The following is a 20,743-nucleotide window of genomic DNA, read 5'->3' as shown; positions in this document are numbered from 1 at the left end:
TGCAAAAAATCAGCTAAGTAACAAAACAGAATGCTAATAATCATGAATGAACAGAAGCAATTGCGGAACAGCACAAACACTAAAACACAGCTGGAGAGAGATGTAGCATGATCATTTTATTTAGTTTCTTGATTTTGCCGAGCATCAAAAAACATTTATTCTTGATATTCATCTTTTATCTTTTTTATTTTATTTTGGCCTAGAATAAAAAAAAAAAAAGACAAATTACAAGAAATGATTGAATTGACAAGTTAGAGGATAAATGAATACAAAATTACGAGTTTGTCGTGATTAGTTTTTATGCCATTTTAACCTTATTTCAATGCTTAATATCATTTTTTGTATAAAAAATAATCTAACCCCGAAACAAAGCACGAGAACCAAGGATAGTATTATAGAAAACTCTAAAGCATGTGGCGTAGAGAAAACACTATGTTGTATTGTTCACACACTCAGATATTACTGTTTACTTACTATATATTTTCATTTTTTCACTTTAGTCTTTAAATTTTTATTTTTGGCAGTTTGACCCTAAATTGAAGATCAATTGTTTGTGGTTTCTTAGGCAAAGGCAACATTGAAAAAAAGTGGATCTAAATAAAAAAGGCAGCCAAAATGGGTGATGTGTTCACAATTTTTTTTAAAATACACTTTGATCCTTAAACTTTATAAATAATATAGTTTTAAGTCCCTTTGAGTGTCTAAGATTCAATTTTAGTACAAAATTTTATTTTTCTTTAAATTTAGCACATTGTTAGATAGAGAGGAGAGAGAGGGACTTGTCGGATTCCGGCAATAGAAAAAAAAAATCAACATTTACAATGATTTTGCCTAGCAAGATTGTCTATAATGGTACCAATGAGTTATCTACTCCATCGACTTTAAAAAAAAATTAAGGGTGTTTTTCCTGATGGGTAGATGCCTAGCTTTTTTTTTTAATTAATACTTTTTATGTCTTTTTTTAATAATTTTTTAATATATATTTTAATTAATACCCTTTTTTTTCTGTTTTCTTGACTTATTTAGCCCTTTTTAAGTAATAATTACTTTTTAATTATATTGTATATATTTAAGTTTTTAAGAGGTTATATGATTCATATATATCTTTTTTTTTTCAATTTTTATAGATTGGATTTATTTTTAAAAATAAAATTATTTATTTTTGGATAATATTTCTAACATGTGCAACCTTGCATAATATTGTTTTCTTTTTTATTTTATTCAATCAATTTTGTGTGTGTGTCGATTTCTATTATTATTTAATTTAATAAAAAATTAATTTTAATAAAAAAATTTATTAAACATAACATGATAAAGATTAAATATTTTGATTTACACGTGTTTCTCAAATATTCTAATTTTTTATTTATTTATTTACATGTATAGTTCTTAATTTATTTAATTAGATGCTTGCATGAGTTTTTTAATTTATATTTAAAATATTTTTTTATGTAAAACAATGCATTGAAAAGGTCTATATATTTAATTTGTTTATTGATAAAAAATACCCAACCTACAACGAACACAAGAATTAAATAGATTGTAACCATCTAGGTGGTGGCCCAGTGGTAAAAGCTTGGGACCAAGAGGTTTGCTCCCTCTGTAGTCTCAGGTTCGAGCCCTGTGGTTGCTCATATGATGGCCACTGGAGGCTTACATGGTCGTTAACTTCAGGGCCCGTGGGATTAGTCGAGGTGTGCGCAAGCTGGCCCGGACACTCACGTTAAACTAAAAAAAAAAAATTAAATAGATTGTATATCATAAAAATCTACAGTAATCTCAAGAAAAGAAAAACTAATTTAACACCTAAAAGGCTAAAACTCGACAGAAAGAAAGAAAGAAAGAAAGAAAACCCACTGCATTCTCCAAGCCTGGCCTGCGATTTTGAAAAAACCAAAAAGCCCAGATCCATTACCTGTGAAAACCAGCACTCCACAATCTAGCACACACCTGCTCTGTCTGCGCGCCTTGAGAACGGATAAAATCCCTCCTCCTTCACTCTCTCACTCAAAGCCAAAGCCACTGAAACTCAATAACACAGTTAAAAATGCTAGCAAACCCTAGCACCAGTACTACTCTCCATTACAGGCCGAATTCCACACACAACCCTCCATTTTCCCACACTAATCATAGCTGCAAGCTCTCTCTCTCCCCTAAATGCCCTCGCTTCACCAATTTTGCAAAATCCAAGTGTTCTTCACTTTCTCTGCTTCTATCAAGAAGAAAACGTGAAAGGTTGGTTACTGTAGTCAAAGCTTTCGAGGACACCTCTGCTGTAAATGACGGCCCTCAGTCTTTGCCTCAGCCTATTTCTGTCAAAATCCCCGTCGGTGACAGACATGTAAGTTTATTTTACTTAATTCAAATATTTCTTCTGTTTCGATAATTTTAGAGTTTAGTTTTGAGGCATTTCTTAGTAGAATTTGCTGTATTTGTATCATTTTTTTGTTTTGGATAATGAACAGTATGGTTGAATTTCTATCAGTAATGGTAAAAGGTATTGAAATGCGAACTTGTGTTTGATTTTCAGTTTAGTTTTGTTGTCGTTATCAATTATTTGAGATTGCTCGTTATTGTGTTTAAATAATCGATTATTTATTTAAATCTGTGTATTTTATGGTTGTTTTTTCCGTAGATAATGGTTGAGACGGGCCATCTTGGGAGACAAGCTAGTGGTTCCGTCACAGTCACAGATGGAGAAACTGTGAGTTATGATTTGTGAGGGTTGATGTATAAGTGTTAATGTTTGATATCAAAGAAATATATATTGTTTTATTTGTTTAATGTGCAGATTTTACTATGATTTGATTCCTTGGATCGGAATTTAGATTCTTTGTTTTCGGAACAACCGATATCCATGTTCAGATTTTATTAACTTATGCTATCTTATCAGAGTGCATTGGGATTTCCAAAAGGACTTTGTGTGTGTACTTTCATATGCAGAATACATTAAATGATAAGAAGCTACGACTTCAAAACACACGCCCGTGTGTATTGGATAGGTGCTCGCTAGTAATAGTCAGCAAAATCTCTTCAGATACCAAGTCTTAATTGCGCTTATAATGGCATGGGTTTGGAGTGTGTGGGGTTGGAGGAGAGAGCCACTTGATTTATGTAGCTCAGCCACTGGACTGATAGTGACTGTTTATCCTAGCTAACAAGAAAGAAACTGATTAAATGTATTTCTGTTTGAATTGTTTGGCTTAGAAGAATGAACCAAGACTGGATTCCAATTATTAGGTAAGGCAAGGAGAGTGTAGTCACCCATAGCCTCAGACCTCCACTACTGTTCTGCATCCTCAACTGCTTTGTTTCACATGTATTTATATGTACGCTGTGGTACTTCTTCTGCATGTGTTATTACTTCATAATTGTCGTGTTGAAGTTCAGCTGGTTGTCTTCATGTATGACCTCAGGTTCTTATGCTTATATCTACATTATTGCTTCTTTTCTGTAGATTATCTATACATCTGTTTGTTTGGATGATGTTCCTAGTGAGCCTTCTGATTTCTATCCTCTTTCTGTAAACTATCAAGAGCGATTTTCTGCAGCAGGTCGAACTAGGTATGTCTTGCAGTGCTTTCAACTTTTGGAATTTATTTTGCAGTTATGTGAAGGAGACTAATGTTTATGCTTTATATCTGCCATTGTTTTAGTGGAGGATTTTTCAAACGAGAAGGGAGGTTGAAAGATCATGAGGTACTATCCATCTCTTTCAAGTACAGAAAATGCTTAATCAAGTGGATAGCTGAAGCAGTTGTCTTTAACTATCACCTTTTCAATCTAAGATTTTAACTTCAAGCCATTATAGTTTATATTTTCTTCATATGAGTTTCATTTGCTGGCAAGTCTTAGCATATGTGACTTTGCTTTCATGTTATTGGTTATCATATTATTTGTCTAAGAATGGGGGACACATGATTTGAATAGCTGCTAAAACTTTTAGATAATGCTGATATCCCTTTTTCTACAAAATTGTAGAGAATTTAAAAGAATTTGCATTGTGATACTCTTATCATTAATCTAAAACCTCACATTGTCATCAGCCAAGGATTTATCATTGGTTTGTGGACATAGACACAAGGCACATTAGTGAAAGTACAATTTCAGATTTTGTAGATCTTGGCCATTGTAAGATATGTCATCTATATCTAGTTTGTAAATATCGTAATTATCTTGTATCATTGGTGCCATATATGATGTTATGTGTCACAATGTCAAACATTTTTCTGTTATTGATGCAATGGAGTTGTTCAGCCAAGACTTTGTAGAACAAGAGTTAATATGATTTTGACTTTTAGCATACCCGCACATCTGGAAAGAATTCTGTTCCTAGATATCTATGCTTTCTTACATGATTTTCTGTCAGATTGTTGCCATGGGCTAGTGTTGATCTGCTCTATTATTACCTTCTCTAATGTACAGATGTGATTATTTAGATATTTGGTTCTTTACCTTCTTTTCTTTTTGGCAGTCTTACAGTCATTACTAATTATTTTTCTTCTTTTGTTCCCTCCATAATGGTGCTATTTGTGTAGGTATATCACATGAATTTATTATGTAGGATTATGAGGCTTGACCTACAATATGTCTTTAATCAACATGAATGGTTATACTTGGATATATTGATAGAGCAAAGATTAAAGAAATTATCTATTTTTGATACTTAGCAGAAGTATATCGCAGTATATCTTTTATGAACTCTATTTTCTCTCAATGCTTCTGAAACTGTTGCCATTGTGTATATGTTTATGCATCTGTTCTCTTGGTTGCTTCTAGGTTCTTATTTGTAGATTGATAGATAGGCCTTTGCGCCCAACTATGCTCAAGGGATTTTACCATGAAACTCAGATACTATCTTGGGTAAGTCCTCAAAGAAATTAATTTGCTTAGATATTTCTTTTTGATATCTTCAAGGGTTGTCTTTATTCACTTTGAGTTCTTTAAGCACACAATGCAGTCTTATTAATCTTTCTTGTTTGGTCTAATTATTTTTACAAAGGATATATAAGGTCATCACTCAATTATAGTCCCATGAAAGCAATGTCCTGGGAGGAAAGTTAGGAACAGTTTTGATAGAGAACCTACAAAAGTTTTTTGAATTTTTCCTTTTCTTTTTGATTCTATGGACTGCGGGAAGAGGAAGGAATAAAGAGGGAGAACTAGAGATGTAAAAAGGGGAGAGAAATATAAGAAATATTTGTAGGGAGAAAACGATTGTTGAAATAGAGGAAATGACCTGGAGGGTAAAAATTCTACTAGACTTTTACCCCCCTTATTTTTCAACATCTACCCCTCAACATTTTTTGCATTAACTGGTTGTTCTCAGGTCTTAAATTTTTTGCAAGCTTATATATTTTTTCCAACTCTTGGGGAATTATTGCTCGATGCTGTAATTCTCATGTGATTTGTTTTAACTTTCTCAACCAATTTCACTTACAACTTAGTTATAGAAAAAGAAAATAAAAGCTGATGAGTAAATGATCTGAAATTTTCTAGCTTAAATAAGAGCAGACTGGTTTCTGTCTGACCATGTTATGCCCACTGCATTGTTTGAGTTTGTCATCTATAATGCTCCATCTTGCTTGTTTGTTAAGATTAAATCATCAACATTTTGAAACTTGATGGGCTGATATTTGACTTGTCTCTCTTGCTGGATACATAAACTTGCTAATAATTGCCATTACCTCTTCTGGACAGGTTTTAAGCTATGATGGCTTGCATTCTCCAGATTCTTTGGCTGTCACAGCAGCTGGGATAGCATTGTGAGCGTACCTTAAATATATCCTCTTTTTTTTTTGTTCTTGAAGTGTTGAGGTTCCAGAAATCATGTGCTATTATGTGCTTATTTTAATTCTCAAACTTAATTACAACAGAGCTCTTTCGGAAGTGCCAAATACAAAAGTGATTGCAGGAGTTCGAGTTGGCCTTGTTGACAACAAATTTATTGTGAATCCAACAACCAAGGAGATGGAAGAGTCAAAATTAGATTTATTGCTGGCTGGAACAGACAGTGCAATATTCATGATAGAGGTCAACTTTTAATCTTTGATATTGTCTGAATTGCAGCCCCTTTTAGCGTGTATCATTCTTTTGCAAAGAAATTTCAATTGGTCATGTGAAATAGCGATAACAGTTTTACTGTTGCAGTATCACTGCATGGGTATGTTGAATGGAGTTGGATTCCATCTCGGGTACTCTAACCTTATGTGCACCCAACTAAGATAGAAAATGAACTAAGTTATGGATGTTGGCGTTTGTGTTAAACCTTCACATGAAGCATTAATGATGTGCTAATTACCTTTTCATTTGACACATCATTGAGAGTTGCTTTTTGGTGTAAAATCTAATATTCTGTTTCATTTAGTATATGCATTTGTATTTGATATGTTTTTTCCACTTTTATTGAGCAAGGAATTGTTTCCTAGCGTACTGGAGATGCCTTATTGTCATTGGCATCACATTAGTGTGACGGTCTGTGGTGTAACTCAAAAGTTGTCCTCTTGAAATTTCAAAGGCTTGAAGATCATGTGCTGGTTTGAATACTGGCACTATTATTCTGCTAGAAGAAAACCCATTGCAACCCTAATGTCCTCACATGATAAACATATGCATATTAGAGCCGTAGTGATGCAAGATATTGTTTTTCTAATGTTTAGTTATATGTTATTGAGCACAATTTTTTATTTGACTGTTGGATTAAGTTGAAATTTTGTTAGGAGATTTTAGAGATCATGTTTCCAATTGGGTCGAAACTTCACAATAATCAGAGATCGAAAAGGCCTTCTGATAATGTCCAGAAGTTACTGTTCGAGATTTGCTATATTTTTTTAGTTGGTTTAATATTTTTTTCTATTTGGTTTAGAATTCTTTTATTATTTTTCTAGCTTTGTTTACGATTTTTATTGCTTTTCTTTATTTTCAGGTTTTCTAGTTTGTTTACGTTAGTTTTTGCGTTTATTTAAGGAGTTTTAATTCTTCTAAAAAAGCATACTACTTGAACAAAAAATATATAGCAATAAAATTTTGAATTAGGGTTTCTGTGTGATCTGTATTCGACATAATTTTGTGTTCTTGTGCTTGCTGTCTTTCTTGTGTTGCTTTCACTTACGTTAGTTGGTATCAGAACCCAATGATCCCATGTCATTGCTTGTGTGCTCTAATCCCTTTTTATTTTGTTTGTTATGTGCTTCTAAATAACCATAGTTGGAGGACGTCACCTGTGTTTAGGTAAGAGAGAGATGAGGAGGTTCCTCGTGAGAGAAACGTTCAAGAGTTGTTGATAGAAAACATGCAGAGACAAATTACAAAATTAAACATGCAGAGACAAATTACAAAATTAACTCGTTAATTAGAGACAATAAACAAGTGGAGGCACGTTGAAAAATTATCCCGTCAATTGGTGGAGATGAAGAAGAAAATATTGGAGGATCGTGAGAAAGAGTGATCATGGATCCATGACTAGTTTTGAGAATTCCTTTCAAGAGCATGAGCAGAGGATGCAACTCCTTGATTTGATTAGGATGAGTATCATGGAGATTTTGGTGATCCTGTTTATGGTGAGATAGATGTAGATTGGTGTTCTCCATCAATTTATGATGTTAATTTCGATGATGATTATATTGATGATGATATCATAAACAATGACAATAATAGTTGTGATGATAACATTGATGGGGTGACCTTGTTGATAAGATAAAGGTTAACTATAAAGAAAACATGGAAGATACTTAACATAAGAAAATTGTTGATTTAAACTACGTTGATCCAAGGTTAATGTTATCATAGAGGTAGATAGGTAGATGTGTTCAAGGGTTATATGGACACAAAATATATTGATGAAGAAAGTTTGAGATTTGCAATTTATTACTCTAGAAGCCAATGGAAGAGAAATAATTTGTCAATTGTTGTTTCTTATACAATTTTTAAGATGACGAGATTGAAGCTGATGTATAAAATTGTTATACACATAGAAAGAAGAAAGAAAAGGGGCTTGAGAGACTTGATTGGACATCCATGAATCAAGGCAAGAGTAATTTGAACTCGAAGACAAGTTCTTTCCAACCTAGGGAGACACTGTTATTGAGCATAATTTTCGATCTGACTGTTGGATCAGGCTGAATTTTTGCTAGGAGATTATAAAGACCTTTTTTCCAATAGGATTAAAATTTCATAGCAATCAGAGATTGAAAAGGATTTCTAATAATGCCTAGAACTTATTGTTTGGGATTTGCTATATTTTTCTAGTTGATTTATGATTTTTTTCCTATTTGATTTATAATTCTTTTATTATTTTTCTAGCTTTGTTTAAGACTTTTATTGCTTTTTCTTTGTTTTTAGGTTTTCTAGTTTGTATAGGTTAGTTTTTTTTGTTTATTTAAAGAGTTGTAAACTATACTCTTGAACATAAAATATCTAGTAATAAAATTTTGAATTAGGGTTTTTATGTGATTCATATTCGGCATAATTTTATGTTTTCGTGTTTGCTGTCTCTCTTGTGTTGCATCCACCTGCGTCACGTAGTCTTTCTATCATTTCTGATCAATTTGTGCATGATGTTGCTGGTGTTGATACTACATTTCTCTAATCCTAATATGTTAGGAGAATGCTATCTATCATATTTTGCTGCCTTTCAACAAAATTCTTAACATACTCCAGGTTGAAAATAAGACATGGTTAGGTCTTGTGTTTGTATCCTTTTTAGGGTGTGTTTGAGAGTATGGTAGCGGTTGTTTTTCAAAATGCTTTTCGCTTGGAAATACATTAAAATAAAGTTTTTTCATTTTTTTAAAATCATTTTTAATATCAGCACATCAAAAAGATCAAAAAACATAAAAAAAAATTTAAGCAAAGAAAAAAAAACTTTTTGGGATAGAAGTAAATTAGTTTATATGGTCATAGTCTCATCGATTTGAACTTTTAATTGACTGGTTCTCTATCTAGATGCCTTTAGCATGTGCTTTCTTTCTCCTTTTCTTTTCTTTTTTCTCCTTTTCCTATTTCCTTATTCATTCATTTCTCTAGCACTAACCTGACATTATTATATGGCATGATTCTGAAAATACACTTACATTATAATACACCATGAAGAAACTTTATTGATTAGATAAAACATTTTAACCGTAGCAATGCTACAATGCACCTAACCATGCTGGTGGTTATCAATAATGAAATACATCTACATGAACTTCATTGTCCATTATCTTTGTTTCTTGCAGGGTTATTGCAATTTTCTTCCGGAAGAAAAATTGCTTGAAGCAGTACAAATTGGACAGGTTGTTTCTTTGATTAAGTGTGTTGCTTATCATTTTTTCTCATATTTCTGTTGAATGACTTATATATGTTGTGTATTACCTCTCAGAAAAAGTAAATGTTGTCTATAGTCTGTGAATCTTTCCCTGTGATATGCAGCAATAACTGCTCAGCTTCTTTTTCTTCTTTTTTAACGATTTGTTTTTGCACAGAAATGCTAGTCAGCACTATGAATTTGTTTCTTCTTGATTATTTGATTTGATGGAAGAGTGTGGGATTGAATTGATAATGTGTTCTATGGCCCAACATTGATTGTAATATTTGCCATTGTTGTGATCTTCATTATGAGCTGTTATTTGCTGAGGGTTGAGCAATATAAGTTGCAGTATACAATTACACTGATCAGAAAATATAATTCTCATATATTCTTTTACCATTTTATTGGTTAAGGACCTGTTACGCTGATGTGTGGCAGATCTAATGCCCTCTCTATTTGTTGCATGTTTAACCATTTTCCACAACTAGAAAGAAAATCATTTAGATGCTAAAATCTTGCCTGTTCACTAAAGCCAGGATGCAGTGAGGACAATTTGCAATGAGGTGAATGCTTTGGTGAAGAAGTGTGGGAAACCTAAAATGCTTGATGCAATCAAATTACCTCCTCCTGAGCTATATAAGCATATGGAGGTATGGTTTTCGTTCATCCCTTAGTACATACCATCTGTTCCTGCTAGAAGTTTTTCAATTAATTGCTGCTTCTGTAGCTATTAAACTACTTTCTAAATTACTATTATGCTGTCTCTATTTGGCTAAAAGCTGGATAAAAAGATTTCAAGGGCATTCCTGAAGTATTTGATTTTGTACTATACAAATTATTTCTGTTTGGATAATAGCACTGCATATATGAAGCACGGTGATGTCTTGAGTTGCTGATGTTGCATAGAAGATTAACAGTTCTCAATTCTGCATTTGTGTCAGTTGACAAAGCTTTATGCTGCGATATTTTCTTGAGTATCTAATTTTGCATGAGCTGTGCAAATGTTACTATTGATATGCACAGCAGTAGAGGAAAGTTGCACATATGATACCATAAGTTCAATGTGTAGTTTCACTTTTACCATACAAAGTTAATCATGATTTCCCAGACTGAAAGGACCTGTTTTAATGTAGCAGGCTTGAGCTGCCCAGTTATCCATTCTGGTGATTTGTGCCTTAACTTGTAATTCCAGCTAACAAGATCCTTACCTTTTGTTGTCTTGCTTAAATTATTTTTCTTTTTTTTAAGCAAGACCATGCATTTTGTGAGTCCACTTATTTTTTCAAGATATAAGTGATAATTGATACTAATGCTTATGCTGTCCTTGCACAGGAAATCGCTGGTGATGAGTTAGTAAAAGTGTTGCAAATTAGGAATAAAGTACCAAGAAGAAAGGCCCTTCAATCACTGGAAGAAAAAGTGCTTAGTATACTTACAGAAAAGGGATATGTAAGCAAGGATCAAAGTTTTGGAATCCCTGAAACAGTTGCAGACTTGCTAGAGGTTGAAGAGGAGGATGAGGAAGTTGTTGTAGATGGTGAAGTAGATGAAGGTGATGTCCACATAAAGCCAAATGGACGCAGATCCTCTCCTTCGGTAAATGCTAACTTAATTTTGGTACTTGCTGTCTCGTTTATCATGTATGTTCTATTAACACTTTATTTTGATTTTCCTCTTCTAGCTGTTTTCTGAGGTGGATGTGAAGCTGGTATTTAAAGAAGTTACATCCAAATTCTTGCGGAGACGTATTGTGGAGGTATGAGGGATTGTTGTTTGAGGAAGTGGGTAAAGTAGGAGATTATTGAAAGCAACTTTAATATGGACTTTTTACTTGTGCAAAATTGTTATACTTAATCAAATCACTTTTCCTTTCTTCATCACAGCCATGTTGCTTCATTTTAAATCCTTCTACGACAGCGAGGAGTGAAGGGAATAATAATTTTTCATCCCATTTGCTTCCTTTCCTCCTCTTTTCTAATTTTCAGAGCAGCGACCCTATAGTAATAAGGCTGACATAGACACCCTATAGTAATAAGGCTGACATAGACACGCCCATGTTCTTGTCATTTTTAAAATTGCCTCTCCTTCCTTAATTTTCTTGGTCATTTAACCATAAATTTGGTTTCTTCTAACAAACAAGAATTTTACAATTTTCACTCCACCAGCTACTAGCTCACTTCAAGAGTGCTGCTATCCATGCTGTAACCTACTGGGTCTTATTATTATTTTTTGGCAACTTTTTTGAATGGTTCACTATTTTCTTTTTGAAAAAAATAAAAATAAAACAAACTGAGTGTAACTTGAAACTTTAGCGCTAACATTTGGAATTCACATTATAAAATCTGTGTTCTTACCCTTCAATTATCTTGTACTGGAAAGTTCTCATGGATAGAAATCAGTTTCAAGTTCCAACAATATGGAGTCAGCTAGGATATGTTTTACCGTGGATGAGAAAAATGATTGATGCCTGGCATATTCATGTCACATGTTCATTTTACTTTCAATTGTTCCAGGGAGGAAAAAGAAGTGATGGGAGAACCCCAGAAGGGATACGTCCAATTGATTCCAGCTGTGGATTACTCCCTAGAGCACACGGAAGTGCTCTTTTCACCCGTGGAGAAACACAGGTCAGACTAAGTGTTTTTTGTTGTCAGAAGCATCCAGAGGCTCACCTGATTGTGTGCTATTTCTGATTGGTCATGTCTTGAGATCATTGTTAATGCACACTTATTCTTGCATTCTTTCCAAACTCCTATCCATGGAGTGGTATGACCACATTGCATGCTTATGAGATCAAATGTTCAAAACCGTTCAACTGAATGGGTTATAATGTTATGTTGTCATGTGATTCTATCCCTTTGATTCATATAAACAAGTGTATCCATCAGGTTATTCATCATATTTTCTTCTGTTGATGTTACATTTTTAGCATCTATTTTCAAGTGTTTCTCCTTTAAGTGACTGCTAATAATGGCTTGGGAATGTATGAGGTGATTCTCATTTATGTTGACTTAGTGAATAACTATCTTTCCTCTTTATCTTCTCATTTCTTCATTTCTTTTCTAATTCAAGAATCTGTTATCCTTGTTAAAACAATGCTGGGTTTGTAGATCCACCTGGCCTACTTTCCTTGCTTTCACTAGCACGGAGGATCTACTCATCAACCAACCTTTTGGATGATCGATCTTAAATTCTTCTCCTTCTGAAATAAACAAATTTTATCAGTGGATTTAATTTATGTATTGTGGCTGACAATTTCTCATTTGTCAACCATTGTTACTACTTTAGCTTTGGATAAGTTAGCTTGATAGAGTTGATTATGCTTGGAGAATGATTCACCAGCCATGATGTTACATTTGCATACCATAATGTTGTTAGTGATCATCAAGTGTTTTTATTTTCCAGTCATTGGCGGTTGTTACACTTGGTGATAAACAAATGGCACAAAGAGTAGACAACCTTGTGGATGAAGAGGAATTCAAGAGGTTCTATCTACAGGTCTGTTTGGGATGATCTTTTTTCAAACTTTTGTTTAGTAATGGATTGCAGTGACCTAACAGCGACTTTCTGCATTTCTCAATGCTCTTAGCTGTGAGGTGTGGGTTTATTTTGCAGGATCATTTGGTACCAGGTCATTTTCTATAGTAATCTTACTGTACACTGTTCAAATTTAAAGTAATTGATCATGTAATTGGCAATGTATCATTTAGTTCCATTAGACATATCTAATAAAATTGTTAGCATCAAATTCAAGGTTTAAGCTATGTTTGATAGGCATTCTTTTCTCCTGATACTCGTAACTACTTTCAAAAAATTTTCTTCCTCTTAGAATAAGAATCTATTTAGAAGAGCTTTGGAGATGAAAATATAGTGGTCTAGCTTATGTATATTTGATTTACAAGTTACTTTCATGTTATATAAAGAAGTAGAAAGAAGAGTAGAAAATGAAAGCATTTTTCAAGTTGTTCAAAATGAAAGCTTTATACAAACTGTTCATTTAACTTTTCTGGATATGGAATTAAGAAAGAGAGAAAGGAACTGGTGTTATAATTCATATTATAACCAAACAATTATATATAACTTCCTGTTTTCAATTTTGACAGTTTTATGAGTACTTTTGATAGTAGAGCACCATTAAGTGCTTATACTACTCAGCACAAACCATTCAGGTTCTTATGCCATTAGTATTTGATGCAATTTAAATATCTAGAGCTATGCTGTTTGTTATGAGGCAAACCTTTTGTTGTCAATTTTTTCTAACCTTTTTTTTTCTGAAAAGGTAGTCATTGTCTGTATTGCAGCATTTTGATAACCAAAGTTTAAAGCATTTAGCTAATTACACTAATATAATTCCTGCTTGCTGAAACTATTACATTTGGATGCTTCCAGACATACTCAGCATGGTTTTGAATTGAGGTTGTGGTTGCGATAATGTTCATGGTCGTGATCACAGGTCGCAGATACTATAACTCAGCTCCTGCCTGCATGTTTAATTGGGAATTCGTGATCATGATAAATAATTATGCTGTTTCCATACAAATTAATTTATCTGTTAAAAAATTTACAAGTTCGCCAATAAGAATTGCACTTGGATTTACTACTGAAAATTCATCTCCTTGTTCTAATGTTTCAGTACTCATTTCCTCCATCATGTGTTGGAGAAGTAGGCCGCATAGGAGCACCTAGTAGAAGAGAAATCGGTCATGGAATGCTTGCTGAGAGAGCTCTTGAACCTATATTACCTTCTGAAAATGATTTTCCTTATACTGTACGAGTTGAGAGTACAATCACAGAAAGCAATGGCTCCTCAAGGTCAGAAGCAATAAAAAGTGCTAATGTTTTAGTTATCCAATTAGACTATGGACCAGACCTCTGACAGCATCTTTTGACATTTGATATCATTTTGATGGGTGCTAAAACCCTCCTTTCAGTCCTAGTACTTCATGTTGAGTATTTGCTATGTGTTTTTGGCTCTTATTATTTAGTGCCTATCATTGAACAGCATGGCCTCTGTTTGTGGAGGCTGCTTGGCACTACAAGATGCTGGTGTTCCTGTGAAATGTATGATTGCTGGCATAGCAATGGGTATGGTTCTCGACACTGAGGAATTTGGGGGCGATGGAACACCACTCATTCTGTCTGACATAACCGGATCAGAAGATGCTTCTGGAGATATGGATTTCAAGGTAATACTTAATGTTATTTTCCTGATTTGTGCTTCTATTCTATTTCTTTGCTTTTTGCATTATTCTTGATTATATATTTGTTGGACTTGGAAAATGCTTGTTTAAGTTCAGAAGAAAGGGTATAGTGCAATTGAGTTAGAAAGATCCCCTTATAAGTATGGTCTTTGCAGGTTGCTGGAAATGAAGATGGAGTAACTGCATTTCAGATGGACATAAAGGTCATTATCTTTACAACTCTTATGCATTCTTGACAGCTTTCGTGTCTTTTGTCTAGAGAGCATGTTTTGCCTCCTAATCAACAACCTGTTGCCAACCCTATAGCAATGGATGCTTTCTTATGGTAGCTGTTCAGTTTCACGAGCTGATCTTCTGTAACCCTTGAATCATAATCAATTGCAATTTTTACATGATAGGTTGGAGGAATTACTTTACCTGTCATGAGGACGGCATTGCTACAAGCAAGGGATGGCCGAAAGCATATTCTTGGTACTGGAAACTGTGCAAGCTACCCCCCCCCCCCCCCCCAAATTCTTTTAAATTTGGTTGGTTAATAGTTGGATGTTATCTAGCCAAAATTCTGTAGAACTGTAGTCACACATCCTTTACTTAATGCCTTAATTAAATATTACCATTTTCTTAATTAATTAGAGCTGTTGATATGCTTTTGATTTACATTTGTTGGAAGCACTTGTTTTCACCAGTTTGAGTTATAATATTTGATCAGGTCATTTCAGCTAAATCTTTTGTTATTTCTTTTCATATTTTTATGGTTCAGCTGAAATGTTGAAATGCTCACCTTCCCCTTCTAAAAGGCTTTCTAAGTATGCCCCATTGATTCATATTATGAAGGTTTGCTTGTTTTCTATACACCCTCCATTGCTTGTCTGTTGAAAGTAGAATTTATACTCAATGATGTGTTAACTCATATTCCCAATTATGATAATATTGTCTTATAGGTCAATCCAGAGAAAGTTAACATTATCATTGGTTCTGGTGGGAAGAAGGTGAAGAGTATCATAGAAGAAACCGGAGTAGAGGCTATTGACACACAGGATGATGGAATTGTAAAATCAGATACAGAGTTTATCTTCCATTGGTTGTGTGACCTGACATCAATGCAACTTTTTAAATCATTGGCTTTTGCAGGTAAAAATTACTGCAAAGGATTTGTCAAGTATAGAGAAGTCCATATCCATTATTAGTCAACTAACTATGGTTCCAGCTGTTGGTGATATCTACAAGTATGTCCTTTTCATGAACTTTTTTCTTCCCCTTTTTTTGTCTTTTTTGTTTCACTTTATTCAGATCAAGTTGCAAAAAATTGAAATAGCTGTCTTTTTTTCTTCCTTCTATTATGGAAGTAAAGCAGTAGATTAATTGGGACAAGTCCCTTGATTATTAAGTGTGTGCCGTCAATTTATAGCTTGTCTGGTGCCTTTTACTTGATGATTGTGAATATGAGAACTATTTGACTCCTTGTTTTCTCTTGCTAATCAGGAACTGCGAGATCAAATCAGTAGCTCCTTACGGAGTTTTTGTTGAGATAGCCCCGGGGCATGAGGTATATATTTTCATTACACAATTTGATAAAAGTCAAAGTCCAAACTATTGTATTGCTTATGGAAAATTATTAAAACTTGTGAGTTCTAACTATCACGAAGGAAAGTAGTTTAAGTTCATCATAAACCAATTTATTGCTTCGAAAAGTTTCTTTAAAAAGAAAACTTTGATATTTGTTGTAATTGCAGTTCTATGTGACTCTAGAATTCCAAATTTCATCAAAAGATAGTCCTTTCACTATAGTTTTCTATATTTCCATTCAAATTTGTCAAATACAGGACTTTCTTTGTTGTTTGGTAAAAAGTAAAAGTTAAAATATAGCATGTAATCAAATTAAGTTCCATTTACAAGGTGTGGTATTTGCAGAAGATTATGTTTGGTACATAAACAAGCATATCTGAAGTCATATATGATTCTGTTTGGGGAAGAAAGTAATCATAAATTTCTCGACTATTGAATTCTGGCAGGGACTCTGCCACATTAGTGAACTGAGTTCTAACTGGTTGCCGAAGGCAGAAGATGTAAGCAGTGTCATTTTTGCTCCCCTACTTCCCCCATTAGATTAGCAATAAGAATTAGTTCTTCTTCTATCATGTCAGAAAGTTAAAATCTCTCCTCTATTTTCTTACAGGCTTTCAAAGTTGGAGATCGTGTTGATGTTAAACTCATTGAGGTTGGGAAGTTCCCAGTCATGCAATCACACAAACACAAGTTTAATTCCGTGACAAGCTTTTTTAGCCAACTTCTGAAGTTTTTTTTTTATATATATATAAAGTTAATTTAACTCTAATAATCAATTAATGATTCCTTTGGTGCCATCTATATTTATTTAATTATTGTTGAGCTTCATTTTTATACATAAATATCAGCATCCATGTTGTCAATCCTCTAAATCTCTAGTAGATATAAATCTGTTGTGGTTCGGGAGTGGATTGAAAAGAAAACCTTGAATTTAAGGTCTATAGTTTTTTTGAAACTGGATTTAGGTTTCCTTCAATGAAGTGAATTCAGGTGACAGAAGAAGATAGATATGGCGATAGGTTTAATTACTAAACGGCATATGTGCTGTAATGTTGAGCCAAGATACTCTGCCTTGCAGAGAAAATAAAACCGTGATTTCCAGACTCCAGAGCAAACTGGAACATCCTTAGTGCTGTACTATCATCGATTTGCACACAACATTTGTTGCTCTTGACACAACATTGACAGAAATGTTTCTCTAATACTTATGTTTATGCAGGTAAATGGAAAGGGACAACTTCGCCTTAGTCGCAAAGCATTACTTCCTGAAGTGACTTCAGAGAAGTCCAGTGCAGAGCAGCAGGCAAGGGATTTAACTGAAGGGAATACTGAACAGTCAAAGGATAAAAGCCGTGATACAAAATTTGTAAATCCCACCAAAGTTGATTCAGTAGAGGATGCTCCACTTTCAAAAAAGAAGGCTTACAAGAGATTAACCAGTTCTGCCAGAGATGGACCAAAGAACAGTAGTACAACTGTCAGTAGTATCGCAAGCAAAGATGAAAATAGTTTAGTGAATGGAGAAGCTAAGATTGGATAGTAAACATATTCCGTTCTTCATTCAAGGACATGTTGGTTTTGTTATTGTGGTAAAAGATGATGAGAAAGAGACCTAAAGGTATGGCCTGGATGCTCCCCTCTCTCACTATACATACATTTATGTGTGTGCACGTGTGTGTATCTTTGCATACATGTAGGTGTGTGTTTAGTATTTACTGGGACCTGTAGTTAGTTCTCCACCAAGTGGGTCACTTCCCAACCTGATTATAGAAATGCTACTAAAAATAATGCATGTATGGAAAGAATTGCTAATGAGTATAATTGAAATCTCATGTTAGAGATTGATTTTATTTGAATATTTTTTGTCTGGAGGAAAAAAAGATGAGACCCTTGACTAACATGGAATTGGAAATGTTGATCATATTTGGCAAATTTGTTGTTGAGCAAGAACTAGTTACTCGTCTTCTACTTATCTTGCTAAACTTGTATGCTTGGAATTTGGATGATACTCATATCTGTAACACTAAAATTATATTTCAGTCTGATCTTTACATGGTGTATCACTTTAGGATTTATTAATTTTTCGTGATCATTTATATAAGGTGTTTAATTAAAGAATAAAATTATTAAACATATACCTGTTGCCATATTGTAATTAGGCATTCTAATGATGATCCTTAGCTGGTAATAATGAAGTGGATAGATCAAGTCAGGCGTTGTGAACTGGGTACAAAAAACATGTCTTCAATAAAAGATTATGTACTTGGTTAAATAGAAGAAATTCAGCTTGTGAAAACAGTAAATTTATGAGTTGATTATATTAATTGATACTCTTGATCAGCTCCCCTGACAATAAATTACTGAATCAAGCATGGACACAGCAATTATTGACGTTTCCATGGATAGAATATCTAGAATCCTGAACAATGGCATCGGGACGGATTAGAAACAAATACTTGGATTACATTGCAAGTCGCGGTTGCTCATTGTCAGCCAGTGTAATGCTCGTGTAGTTTACTTAATTATGCGTGCACTCGCATGCAGACCAAATGCATATATAGATAGATGCTTGCATCCTCATGCATGTTGCATACAGTTACAATAACGCATGAACAGGCACAAAAGAAGGAATGAGCTGATGGACATTCATTATTGACAGGAAGGAGTCGATTAAAACACGGTGCCATCCAGAATCCTGCAGTTTCTGTTGATCAGATTGTGAGGAAGGAACTTATTCCACTAGCTGAATTGTTTACCAAGGAAATGAAATGGAAGGTGGGTCTTCTGAACAATTTATTCATTCTTGACAAAAGGCTGTGCACTGTTGCCATTGAGGAAAAGAAAACAACTATTTGAGAAGAGAGAAAGCATCATGCAATAATATGCTTGGAAATTGTTGGTGTATAGTCAATTCATGGTTTCACCACAATTTTCCACGTACTCTCTCTCTCTCTCTGTATCTGCTCGTTTCTTTCTCTTTGGAAGTAGTCGTGCGGGTGTGCTTTGTTGTATCATCTTTGGAAGTATGACTGCAAGGGATCCTTAAAGCTTTATGCTTTTGCAAAATGTATTGTGATCCTTAACCTTTTCTCTGCAGGTTAGCTACAAGCTGGTCTAATTTTTTCATCCAATTATTTCTCTCAGGCCTTCAATTCTCTCTCTCATAATTTTTGCCTAGGGTCAGTTAGACTATAATGCCAATTCCCTTTATTTTGTTCTCTCTCTCTCTCTCTCTGCGTGTGTTTGTACATGAATGAAGCATGTGTACCTCGTGGATGTTATTTACAAGTTGACTGAATCCTATGCTTTATTATATTGCTAGCTACTATAATTGCACGTGGATTGTTTAATGTGGTTCGACCTAGCTAGCTCATGAAGGTGGCGGATATCTAACAGCTTCTTCACTTGTATCACTGTTTCTAACCAGTTGGCATTATGGGTTTATTCTATGTAAAAAGGCCACATTTTTCTTGGTTTTTACTCTTGTTGTAACTTTTTTTTTTTTGGTTGAACTTGTTTTTTAAAATACTTTTCAAACTATTTTTTGTTTTAAAAAATGTTAGATTATTATTTTTTTATATGCTTTTCAATGATTTTAATGTGTTATATTAAAAATATAAAAAAAATATTATTGAATTTTCAATTGAAAATTCTTTGAAAAGTTTTTTTTGTTGCATTATTAAGAACACACAAAAAAGGGATTGTCAAATGTATTACAATATACTTGGTTATTCTTTCTTTGCTTTGGATAGAAATATGATTTGAGTCCATCTCAATAATATTGCGAACCATGTTGGTATGTGTACATCAAGATAGTGTTTAGTTACTATCGTACTGAAAATAGGAACAAAAAGAATGTTTTCTTATACTTTTTATCTTGAAAGTCTTGAAATTCACGCTAAAATTATTTTACTCCTCTTCGGTATTTTGAGCCAAACATATCTTTGTTTTGTTTCTATATATATATATTCCCTGCAACATTACTAAACATAACCTAAGTTAACCTAAATAGCTCTTGTATAACATGCAAAAATAGAAATTTACTATCTTTGGTGCTCGTACTTTATCGAGGGGATGAATTAATTTTTTTGCGGAAAGAAATGATGTTAAGATGCTACAAGGCAGTTTTAAAATAGAAAAATATGCGACTTGGGTAATAGCTCTAATTAGGTTAAATAAATTGACATATTAGTTCAATTATATGGGAAAAAATTGAAAAAGATAGTGGATGGTTAAATTTAAAAAGAAAAGTGTCTAGGATAACTTGAGAAATTTTTTTCTTTTCAATTGAGAACAAACTTTATATCGCAATTCATAGCTTATTAAATACGGAATAATAAGATAAGGTAAAAAAAGGATAAAAATTGGTCTTGGTTAACCTGAGTTAGAATGACAAATTTATAACCCGAGATAATTAGGGTTGAGCCAATCCAGAATATCTTGCCAAACTTGTGATTTAGATTATAAGATTGGAATAACCCGATAAAAAAATAAAAAGGATTATAAAGCTAATTTTTTTATTAAAAAAAATTGTATTGACTTTCTAAACCCGTAACCTAGGTTATTAGGCTTGAAGCATCTTATATGGGAAAAACTATAAAGTTCAATTTTTAATTAATCAAATATTGATGGATAAAATTAAAAAAAAAATAGATTCAATTATACAAAAGGATTCAAAAAAATAACA

At 33.5% G+C, this 20,743-nt stretch overlaps 1 protein-coding gene across 1 annotated transcript; it reads left to right on the top strand.

The window, feature by feature from the left end:
* The first annotated feature begins 1,931 nt into the window (after positions 1 to 1,931).
* On the top strand, positions 1,932 to 19,187 carry LOC7482382 (probable polyribonucleotide nucleotidyltransferase 1, chloroplastic). The gene is made up of 25 exons (XM_002319690.4): positions 1,932 to 2,341; positions 2,636 to 2,704; positions 3,458 to 3,564; positions 3,657 to 3,699; positions 4,780 to 4,863; positions 5,701 to 5,765; positions 5,877 to 6,033; positions 9,219 to 9,275; positions 9,826 to 9,939; positions 10,622 to 10,885; positions 10,971 to 11,045; positions 11,803 to 11,916; positions 12,695 to 12,787; positions 13,923 to 14,101; positions 14,292 to 14,475; positions 14,646 to 14,693; positions 14,889 to 14,961; positions 15,251 to 15,324; positions 15,432 to 15,539; positions 15,622 to 15,716; positions 15,973 to 16,036; positions 16,503 to 16,556; positions 16,667 to 16,708; positions 17,276 to 17,674; positions 18,716 to 19,187. The coding sequence occupies exons 1-24, from the start codon at positions 2,048 to 2,050 to the stop codon at positions 17,594 to 17,596; spliced, it is 2,778 nt and encodes a 925-aa protein (XP_002319726.4). The 5' UTR covers positions 1,932 to 2,047; the 3' UTR covers positions 17,597 to 17,674; positions 18,716 to 19,187.
* Positions 19,188 to 20,743: the final 1,556 nt, after the last annotated feature.

Source organism: Populus trichocarpa, chromosome 13, assembly GCF_000002775.5.
Source record: "Populus trichocarpa isolate Nisqually-1 chromosome 13, P.trichocarpa_v4.1, whole genome shotgun sequence".
Taxonomy (NCBI): Eukaryota; Viridiplantae; Streptophyta; class Magnoliopsida; order Malpighiales; family Salicaceae; genus Populus; species Populus trichocarpa.
The sequence above is the reverse complement of the archived record's forward strand: the minus strand, read 5'-3'. Positions and strand labels throughout refer to the sequence as shown.